General features: G+C 58.7%; 1 protein-coding gene across 1 annotated transcript in view; it reads left to right on the plus strand.

The window, feature by feature from the left end:
- Nucleotides 1-10,596, plus strand: part of PLCG1 (phospholipase C, gamma 1) — a 44,322-nt gene extending 33,726 nt beyond the window's left edge. The window contains exons 17-33 of the mRNA XM_009318700.1: nt 19-138; nt 429-629; nt 1,095-1,214; nt 1,530-1,710; nt 2,051-2,128; nt 2,590-2,693; nt 2,941-3,037; nt 3,166-3,235; nt 4,057-4,214; nt 4,776-4,872; nt 5,332-5,556; nt 6,420-6,568; nt 8,465-8,579; nt 8,736-8,897; nt 9,219-9,307; nt 9,933-10,117; nt 10,518-10,596. Of these exons, the coding sequence (XP_009316975.1) occupies nt 19-138; nt 429-629; nt 1,095-1,214; nt 1,530-1,710; nt 2,051-2,128; nt 2,590-2,693; nt 2,941-3,037; nt 3,166-3,235; nt 4,057-4,214; nt 4,776-4,872; nt 5,332-5,556; nt 6,420-6,568; nt 8,465-8,579; nt 8,736-8,897; nt 9,219-9,307; nt 9,933-10,117; nt 10,518-10,560 (2,194 nt within the window). The 3' untranslated portion in view covers nt 10,561-10,596. The remainder of the gene's footprint in view (nt 1-18; nt 139-428; nt 630-1,094; nt 1,215-1,529; nt 1,711-2,050; nt 2,129-2,589; nt 2,694-2,940; nt 3,038-3,165; nt 3,236-4,056; nt 4,215-4,775; nt 4,873-5,331; nt 5,557-6,419; nt 6,569-8,464; nt 8,580-8,735; nt 8,898-9,218; nt 9,308-9,932; nt 10,118-10,517) is intronic.

Genomic DNA, 10,596 nt, shown 5'->3' on the forward strand with positions numbered 1-10,596 from the left:
GCGGGGACCGGGACGCGCCGGGCGGCACATCGCGGAGCGGCTGCTGACGGAGTACTGCATCGAGACGGGGGCCCCCGACGGCTCCTTCCTCGTCAGAGAGAGCGAGACCTTTGTTGGAGACTACACCCTCTCCTTCTGGTGAGGGCCACAGGCGCCAGCCCGCTGCTTGGTGTCGCTCCTGGGGTAGTCTTCATCTTGACGCCATCTTCAGTGGTGCGGTCCCATTCCCCAGTGGTCTGCGAGCAGGTTTCTCCCCTTTTTCTGTGCCCCAGCATCATGTCAACTCACTGTCCCAGTGCAGAAGGGTCAAGTCCCTTGGGACCCTTGCACAGATGGGTCTCCTGTGGGGCAAAAAAACTCGAGCTGTGCCTGAGGCAGATGCAAAATCTCCACAGACGACCCCGGTTTACCCCCTCCCTCTTCCACAGGCGCAACGGGAAGGTGCAGCACTGCCGGATCCACTCACGGCAGGATGCCGGCAGCCCCAAGTTCTTCCTGACGGACAACCTGGTGTTCGACAGCCTCTACGACCTCATCACCCACTACCAAGAGGTGCCACTGAGGTGCAACGAGTTTGAGATGAGGCTGACAGAGCCGGTGCCGCAGACCAATGCCCATGAGAGCAAAGAGTGAGTGCATGTTTGGGGAGGGTGGGTTGTGTCCACTGGGCAGCTGGGACCCCATGGGAAACCCTCCCAGGTCTTGCTGCAGTCCTTCCTTCCTTGCTGGAGCTCTCTGGTTCCCACTTACTCCCCGTGGAGCTCTCTGTGTCACAGCAGCCATGCTGGCCAGCTTCGTTGTTGATGGAGCTGGTTGTCTTGGAAGCTCAGTGCAAAGAAGGGAGGTGCTGGGCTTGGTTGGGATAGCCTCACCCGTGCCACATGTCACCAAATGGCTCTGTTCCTGCCTGTCCCACAGAAAGGAGAAGACAGCCCTGTTGCAGTGTTACATATATGATGATCTCAGCTCCCTGTCCTTTTGAGGATTCAAGGCAGTCTTTTGTGGGCTGGAGGGGAAACAGTACGGCATGGCAGAGGTGTGGGATGAGCCAGATGTGTGGAGACCCGTGCACAGTGACATGTCTTTCCTGAAAGGTGGTACCACGCCAACCTCACCCGGGCCCAAGCCGAGCACATGCTGATGAGGGTGCCACGCGACGGAGCCTTCCTGGTGCGCAAGAGGAGTGAGCCTAGCTCCTACGCCATCTCCTTCCGGTGTGTCCCTGGGAGAAGGGTGGTGGGCGCAGGAGGTGGAGCTGGGATGCTGCAGTGTGTGAAAGAGCAGGAGAGGGGACGTGAGCCTGACGTGAGCCCTCCCAGAGCTCTTCTCTCACCTGGCTGACCCTGGATAAGCCTTACAGCCCCGTGAGAGCCTTTAGGACCCTGCTCCTCCTCCTCCCATCTTCTGATGGGAGATGGTTGTGCTCAGCAGCCAGCCCGGGGGCACCTTTTGCTTGGGTGCCTTTCTTTTGGCAGAGACCCTCTCCTGCCAGGCACCAAGTGGCTTCTCTCTGTCTTTCCACCTGCCAGGGCGGAAGGGAAGATCAAACACTGCCGAGTGCAGCAGGAGGGCCAAACCGTGCTGCTCGGCAACTCTGAGTTCGAGAGCCTGGTGGACTTGATCAGCTACTATGAAAAGCACCCACTGTACCGCAAGATGAAGCTGAGGTACCCCATCAACGAGGAGACGCTGGAGAAGATAGGGACAGCGGTGAGTGTGGGCAGCTGTTGGAAGAGCTAAGCCAAAGGATGATGGACAGGTCCGTTTTGAGCTGGTGCCTTGAAGTAGTGGTATGTGACCCATCTCTGTGCTTCACAGTCCACACCTCCTGGGGCTTCATGCCCTGTTGGAAACACTTACTGGCTTGAGTGAGATTTATTGCTGCCCCTCTGACCCAGGTCCGCAGGGAGTGTGGGCTGGGCATCTGTTTGCTGTGTGCAACACATTTCTGGTGTTGTGCCTTCCCTGGGGTGTTCTCCCTACCTCCCCCAAGGTAGGGGACCTGTTCTGCAGACCCACTGTTGTAACCTCTGGCCCTTTGCTTCCACAGGAGCCGGACTACGGAGCCCTTTACGAGGGACGCCATCCCGGGTTCTACGTGGAAGCCAACCCCATGCCCACCTTCAAGGTACGCTCTCACTGCTTGGCATGAAACAACCTGCAGGGCCTGAGGGTTTAGCAAATGTCTCTTTATTTCCAAGAGCTGTATTATTTTGCACACTCATTTCTAGACCATGCAGGAAGACACGCTCTAGGCTGAGCCTGCAGGTTCCCAGGCTGGGCTGCCTCTTGTTCTGAACTCCTCAAACTAAACCCATCAGTGGCTCTGGCCCAAAGCAAAGTGCCTGTGTGAGGCCACACCAGACTTGTGACCTCTGGTTTGGCATAAATGGGGGCCTTGATTTGTTCTGCAAGGGTCACTAGGGTCTGGCAGCCTCTGGCAGCAGGGTTGGATGCTGGCTGCACATGACGTGCCTCACAGCCCCCCCAGCAAACACGTCTGCAGTGGAAGGTGACCTCTCATCCCGTGGGCTTGTTGTCCGTGTGACCATCTGCTGGCCGGCCTCACGGGACCCCTCCTCATTGCAGTGTGCAGTCAAAGCCCTGTTCGACTACAAGGCACAGCGGGAGGACGAGCTCACCTTCACCAAAAACGCCATCATCCAGAATGTGGAGAAACAGGAAGGAGGCTGGTGAGTTGGTCCTGAGCCTCCTTTTTCCCTCAGGGACACAGTCAAACCTTGGTGTCACCATCCATACAAAGGTTTGTCCCCTCTAGGGTTGGGTCCGTTTGGGGATTGCCGACAAGCTGCACAGCCCCAAAGCTTCACGAGCCCTAAAAGCAGATGATGGAGGAGCTGCCTGTCGCCCACGATGCCCAGTCAGGATGCTCTGCGATCCCGCAGTGGGTGCTGACACTGCCCCTTCCCTCTCTTTCAGGTGGAGAGGAGATTATGGCGGCAAGAAGCAGCTGTGGTTCCCTTCCAACTACGTAGAAGAAATTACTGGTCCCAGCAGCCTGGAGCCAGAGCGGGAGGTGAGCTTGTGCCTGAGCGGAGCAAGGAGGGGTGGTGGGGAGGAGTGCGTGTGCGCAGCCCCCCGCCCCCGGCCGCGCTGCCCAGTGCCATGCCCACCGCCACCCTGCCTGTGCTTCATTCCTAGCAGCAGCTGGATGAGAACAGCCCCCTGGGAGACCTGCTCGGAGGTGTCCTGGATGTGCCCTCCTGCCAGATTGGTGAGTGCCAGGGAGGGATGGAGGAGTGGGGGGTGTTACAGCCATTTGCGGGTCTTCTGGGCCGAAGGGCTTTGGTCTCTCTCTGTCTCTAAGCACCCCTGTGCCTGCTGCGAGTGAATGCGTGTCTACGGTGTGTGCTTGCCGTGCAGTGACACACTCCGCTGCTGCTCCCGGCACAGAGGGTGCCTCAGGGTTTGGGGCTCAGGCGTGTCCCTGCAGCCTGAGTACAGCCGAGGAGTGCCGAGGAGCTGCTCCAGCACGCCTTGAGCCTGCTCTCAGGCGGCAGCTGCCCCATGGGCAAGGAGCTCACACTGATTTTGTAGGCTCCTTCTTTTCTGTAAGGATTTGTCTTCCCTCGCATACGTGTGGTCCAGCCTCCCTGCCAGGCCGCTGCAGGCTCTGGGGCTCCTCGGTGCTGGCCGAGCTGGGTCCAGTCTGCAGCTCTCTGCCGTCCCTCAGCTCCCCGCAGCCCAGAGGACGCTGTGCTCCAGGTGGCTGTTCCCGCCTGGGCACTTCAGAGCAAAAAGTGAAGAAGATGCAGGAATGGGAGGAAGATGCAGGAATGGGAAGAAGAGGGCATTACAAAGGCCCCATGAGGCTTCTCAGCCCCCTCAGGATACACTGCATCCTCACCTATCGCTTTCGGGGCTCCATCTGTTGCCTCCAATGACCAGAAATGGGACCTTCTCTTAGCTGAAGAGTCCCGGGGCAGTCATGAGAGTCCTTCAGTGTCTGTCCTCTCCCTTCCTCCCTCTGTGGTGTGAAGGACTTGGCTCAGCATCTGCTTGTGACCTTGCCCTCTGTTCCCTCTCCCCACACAGCCATCCGCCCCGAGGGGAAGAACAACCGCCTCTTCGTGTTCTCCATTAGCATGGCCTCGGTGTCGCGCTTGTCCCTTGATGTAGCAGCCGATACGCACGAGGACTTGCTGGACTGGGTGAAGAAGATTCGGGAGGCAGCCCAGACGGCTGATGCACGGGTGAGTCTGGAGAGCCCTTGGCAGGGGAGACATCTCCTTGCCAAGTCCTGGATTTTCCAGGAGCCGAGGAGGAGGTGGAGCCTGGGGACAGGGGTGAGATGGCAGCCTGCGACAACTGGCAGAGCAGTTATAAAGATGATAAAGCCAGAGTAATCTTTGGCAATATAGCAAGTGTTGATGGGCATGCATTGTGGCTTGAGAGGCTCAGGCTGGACATCTGGGAAGATTGGTCCATCGGGAGGGTGTTGCAGCCTCAAGAGGTGGGGGATCTCCATCCGTGGAGGGTGGCAAGGTTCTGCTGCAAGGCCACAGGTGCCCTACTGTGGTACTGGTGCCAGTCCTGCTCCAGGCGGGAGGTAGGACCCACCAAGGGCCCTTCCCATGGGTGCTTTTGTGGCGTCCCCCCAATGCAGCCCCAGCAGACCTGCTAGTGGTTCCCACAGCATGGGCAGGAACGGTCATACCAGTCCAGCGCTGCCGTTGACCGCAGTTGGTGAGCTGGGTTATCCAACGCTGCTGCTCCAACCTGGCCCTGACACCTCTCTCCCCCTCTCTTGGCAGCTCTCCGAAGGGAAGATGATGGAGAGGAGGAAGAAGATTGCCCTGGAGCTTTCGGAGCTGGTGGTCTATTGCCGACCCGTGCCCTTCGATGAAGAGAGTGAGCATCTGCCGGTCTGGTGGCCACTGCAGGCAGTCACCATGGTGTTACAGACCCTGCGGTGTGCCCCGAGGTGCTGCTTTGGCTAGATCTCAGCAGAGGGCAGGTGTCCAAAGCAAGTTGGAACCAGTTTACATTAGGAAGACAGAAATGTCTTTCTCCAGAGGGTGGAAGTTCCTCTCCCCATCCCCCTGTTGCTGGGATCTGTCACCATCCAGAGCAGCTGCTGAGGGAGTAGGGCTGGGGAGCATCATGCCCGATCACCGAGAGCTGTTTCGATGCTTTCAGCCATCAGTGTTGGGCACCCGGCAAACACCTGCCAGGGCAGAGCAGGGTCTGCACAGCCTGGTGGTGGCTGAGCCAAGGGAGGAGAGGGTGGTGTTAGGAAGGCGCCTGGGGTGGTTGAAGTGTCTGGAAAGGGAATGTGCTCCTGGCTTATGCTGTGCTGTTTCCTTCCAGAAATCGGCACAGAGAGGGCCTGTTACCGAGACATGTCCTCCTTCCCTGAGACCAAAGCAGAAAAGTACGTCAACAAGATCAAAGGCAAGAAGTTCCTGCAGTACAACCGCCTGCAGCTCTCCCGCATCTACCCCAAGGGCCAGCGCCTCGACTCCTCCAACTATGACCCCCTGCCCATGTGGATCTGCGGCAGCCAGCTGGTAGCACTAAACTTCCAGACCCCAGGTGAGGGCAGCAGGCAGGGAAGGTGGGCAGGCTCCTGGGGTACCCTGTGCCTCCTGCTAGCCACCTGCCTGCACCCCTGCTAACCTGCTCCTGGCAAACGGGGGTCTAGGAGTGGCTCTAGGTCTAGGAGGGGCTCTGCAGGGAGCAAGACCCGGATTTCATGTCCAGGCGCGTGGTTGCCGCAGGGGAAATGCGCTCCAGGGGGCTGGATTGACCCGGGGAGCTGCGCTGAGCCAGGAGGTTGTGGTGCCACAAGGAAAAGATGAAATGGAGACGAAGCAGGGAGTTCCCCCGAGGTCCCCGGTGAGAGGCAGGGCAAGTACCGAAGGGACGGTGCAGCCCCAGCCTTGGGACACCAGCTGGTTGCAGGGTCTGAGTCAAGCTCACTGCTCTGCTCACCTTTCCCCAGCTTCCACTCCTGCTCCTGCCGTGCAGTCCAGCCTTCCCCTTTCCCTGGCCGTTGCCAAACCCTGCTGTGAACCCGTTCAGCTCACCAACCCACCAGAAAACTACCTGCCTCTTTTTTCCTGCTGGCTTTTTCATTCCTTTTGTGAATTCAAGCATCTCGCAGGGCGGTTTGGCAAACGCTAGAGCCAGCACAAGGAAAGCTGAAAGGAGAGGGAGGAAAAGAAGGAGGTGACCCATGGAGCACAGGGTAGTTGGGCGGACTGTGCATGAGAAAGTCACCCCATGGCCCCAGCACGTGCACAGGCTGCATGAGGCCATGGTGCACGAGGCATTGCCAAGGGACGGGCCAGGTCCCCTTGCAAAGGGCTTACCGCGAGGCACCAATAATCCAGGTGATCTGGCTTGTGGAAAGGGCACAGGGTCTCCTCCCTCCATCTCTTGCCTGTGCTCTCCAGACAAGCCCATGCAGATGAACCAGGCCTTGTTCATGTCCAGCGGCCAGTGTGGGTACGTCTTGCAGCCGACCAACATGCGGGATGACATCTTTGACCCCTTCGACAAGAGCACGCTGCGGGGGGTTGAGCCACTCTCCATCTCCATCGAGGTCAGTACCTCCTCCCAGCTTGGGAGGAAGACGGGGTCGGATCCAGGTGGTTATACCAAGCTTGGGGTGATATAATGGTTTTTCTGGGTTCCTGGCCTCTGTCTGCGGCTGCTCCTCACCTAAGGAGGAGAGAAGACAGCTCACCTAAGAGCTGTCCCGCAGCGCAGGCTTGAAGAGCCCTCACTGAAGGGGGAGACCCGTGGGTGCTGCTGAGGGAAGTGCCGCCAACCTCCCTGGGTGCCTGGAAAGGAGTAGCAGGAGCATCCTTGGGTGCTCCCCCCAGGACCCCTCCCACCCAGGGCCCCATGCCGGCAGGTGGCATCCACGAGCCGCGGAGGTGGCATCCCTGTCCCCAGAGCTTGGCCGGGACTGCCCGAGCGCGTGATGGCTCCTAATGGGATAACACAAGAGCTGTGCCTTGCCCCCTCCTTGTCACTCAATTGCTCCGGGCTTGATGTTTCCGTGTCCCCTTGCTCACGGCCCCTCTCGGGAAGATGCTCAAGGTTGGAGTGGACTTTTCAGCCCGTTTCTGTGTTGCTCTGCTGGTGATGATAAAAGGAGGGGGGGGGCTGCTGGTGGGGAGTACCAGAGTATGGACTGCGGATGCTCGTTGAATCTTTTTCTTCTCGGATGGTGGGACTGGGGCTGGACTGTTCCTCTGCCAGCTCCTGGAGCTGCACAGCAGAGGCTCTCCAGGGGTACGGGACAGCTCCCAGACAAAGCTCCGGGAGGGATGGAAAAGCTCTGGCTGTTCCAAACCAGATGGCTCTCATGTTTGGACCAGCGGCTGTCCCACAAGGCTGTACAGGCATCCCTAGTGGTCTTGGAGCCGAGCTGTGGGTCAGCAGTCTCCTTTACAAGTCCCTTCAGCTCAGGCAGACCTTGGGGAGGCGACAGCGGAGATCCTGCCTTTAGCTGCTCACAGGTTTCTGACAACACGTACAAACTGCAGCTCCTCTGAGGCCACCTCTGTTTTGGAGTGATCCCACCTAAGAGAGCCACAGCCCTTCTCAGTGAGGACACCCCATCACGTCCCATCTGCACCATTGACCCCATATCCACTGTCCTAAAAATCCCTGGCACCGTTGCCCTGCACCGTCTGTTTTCCAAACTCTTCCTGCATCTTGGGATGCAGCTGCAACCACCAGGTGTCACGAGTCACTGTGCCGTAGCCTGTCACCGTCTCCTTTAAGAGACGGGCTCAGCCTTTTGTCCTCTGGCAAAACTGCCCGATGTCCCCACCAAAGCCAGCTTTCACGGACGGAGAAGCCGTCTCGAGCCCAGCATGACTCAAAGCACATGATCCAGCGTTGGCAGCGCGTCCTTCCCCTGCAACAGCAGCGTGCTGACAGCACGCTGGAGTGACATATGGCCACTGGCAAGAGGGAGCTGGGATTTCTTTCTCCTGCAAGGAAGCAGGTTGTCGTTTGCGCTGAGCACAGACTGTGCTACGAACAGGAGGCAGAGCAGCAGCAGAGAGCAGCTCCTTCTCATCCTCAAGCTGAGGCAGAAGGGCCGAGAAGTTTGGGCAAAGAAGGGGGTGTCCAGTGTAGCTCTCCAGGCAGGGGAAGGCGGCTCGGCTTGGCAGCCGCCGGCAGGCTGGAGGAGGGATGCTGTGGTCCCAGGCCTGGCTGGGCAGGCAGCAGACAGGAACCTGGGGCAGTTCAGCTGCCTTTTTTTACGGCTTACACATCAAATCAGCGATCGGTAACACCATAGCAGCTTCCAGGGGTGGGAACTGTTTTTCTCCGAGGCAGGCTGGGCTGGGCTGGCTGTCAGTGTCTCATCTCTCTCCAGTTAGCAGAGCCAGGGTGATTTATTTGGAAGGAAAAAGTCTTGGTATGCAAACAAAGTTTTTTCCCTTCTCTTACCGAGTCTCTCCTGCTCTCTGCCCAGGTCCTGGGGGCCCGCCACCTTCCCAAAAATGGAAGGGGAATCGTTTGTCCTTTCGTGGAGGTGGAGGTGTCCGGCGCCGAGTACGACAATGCCAAGCAGAAAACTGAGATCGTGGGTGAGTGGGTTAGCGAAGAGAAGGGAGAGGGAGGCCCCACCATTCCTGACCGTGGTGTGAGCCATGGGCACTGCAGCAAAGCCTGGCCGTGGTGGGCAGGGGGGAGGCACGGCGCTCGGCGGGGGCTGCCCATTGACGGCAGTGTTTTCTGACTAGCGGACAACGGCCTGAACCCTCTCTGGACCCCGAAGCAGTTCCACTTTCAGGTCAGCAACCCCGATTTTGCCTTCCTCCGCTTCGTGGTGTATGAGGAGGACATGTTCAGCGATGAGAACTTCCTGGCTCAGGCCACCTTCCTGGTGAAAGGCTTGAAGACGGGTAAAGCGCTCGGGGAAGCGGGGAGGGGGTGTCATGGTGGTCCTCACCAGTTTGCTAATTGCATCGTTAGCCAGGGAGACACTGAGTTTCATGGGAGGACGCTGTCAGGCCCCAGGCTGGCTCAGTCCCTCCTGTCCCCATGACAGGTCACATCCCCAACCAGGTAAAGGAAGGAAGAAGCCATTTGCTAACATCCCTTGGGGCCGACTGCTACTTGAGGGGAGGTGGGGGGGGTGGAGAAGATCCCCTTGAGTTCTGTGCCAGGGGACTGACACGTCATGGCCTGTGCCGCGAGTAACGCCGGGGCTGCCTCTGCTGTAGGTTTCCGAGCTGTACCCCTGAAGAACAACTACAGCGAGAACCTGGAACTGGCTTCCCTGCTTGTCAAGATAGACATTTTCCCTAGCAAGGTAAGGACACGAGAGCGTCCTGCTCCACTCACCCCTGCAGCAGCACAGCTCTGCACCGCCGGCAGGTCAGTGCAGCAAAGCTCTGCATTGCCTGACCTGAGTGCATGCAGGACGGCCAAGTTTTCCGCACTGCCCTGTAGTGATGCACGGAGGGCTGGCAGGATGGGAAGTGCCGGGCTCGCCTCCTGCAGCGAGCCAGGGCATTTCAGGCAGGGTCCTGTCTGGGCTGCATTTGACTGGCCTGGAAATCCCTTCAGCAAAAGCTGAAGGAGGCAGATTTGTTCCGTCCCAGTCCCTGTCTGCGCTGCGGGGAAGTTATAGCTCAGTATCACGGAGCCCGGCTGGCCCGGGGCCATCCACATTGGCATAAGCGGAGGGCAGAGCTCTTTCAGAGACAGATGTTTCTTTTATTTCTTCATTTAAAATGATGTTGGAGGGAGCCAGCGATGTTTGTTAAAGACAGAGCAGCTGCATGTTGCAAACCCCAAGACCCCGTGAGCCCTGCACACCCTGTGTGGCAGCTCGCAGGGCAGTGGGGCCCTGCAGCAGGACTGCCTTTACTATGAGACATATGTTTTGAAATCCCAAGCCCTTTACTATATTTTTTTTTTTCCAACCCAAGCAGGAAAATGGTGAAATAAACCTCTTCAGTGCTTCAGCCCTACGGGAACGAGCAGGGGATGCTTCCAGTCAGCTGCTAGCGAGTAGAGGCAGAGAGGGGTCCTTCGAGTCACGGTACCAGCAGCCCTTTGAGGACTTCCGTGTCTCGCAGGAGCAGCTAGCTGACCACTTTGAGAGCCGGGAGCGAAGGTATGCCAGTGCTCATTGAGGTCTTCCCAGCATGAGACACGCCACCCCCCCGTCCCCTATCTCCCCCCCCACCCAGCATTTAGTCTCCTTGGTGCAGGCTGATAAACACAGCCTCCCACTAACCCAGAGCAGAGCTGCAGCCTTGTTTGCTGCGTGGAAACCCTAAATTTCAGCATGAAAGTTGTGCCAGTCCTTGGGGGAGTCACTGCTTTGGGGTCCGTGGGAGTAGGGTGGGACAAGGAGCTGCCAGCCCGCAGCCGGTGGCACTTTGCCCTGGCGTGGGGGACGTGCTGAGCCCCTGCTTTCCTCCCGTGGGGGCGGCTTTTGCCACTGGAGCATTGCCTTTGATCATCCCTTGGTCAGCCTCAGCTGTGTCCCCACTCTCTGTGCCCCCCTGCAGGGTACTGCGGAGGACCCGGGTCAACGGGGACAACCGGCTGTAGCCCATCTCGGCGGGCCAAAGCACCCCCCCGGCTTGT

The sequence above is a fragment of the Pygoscelis adeliae genome, unplaced genomic scaffold (genome assembly GCF_000699105.1).
Source record: "Pygoscelis adeliae isolate BGI_AS28 unplaced genomic scaffold, ASM69910v1 Scaffold72, whole genome shotgun sequence".
Taxonomy (NCBI): Eukaryota; Metazoa; Chordata; class Aves; order Sphenisciformes; family Spheniscidae; genus Pygoscelis; species Pygoscelis adeliae.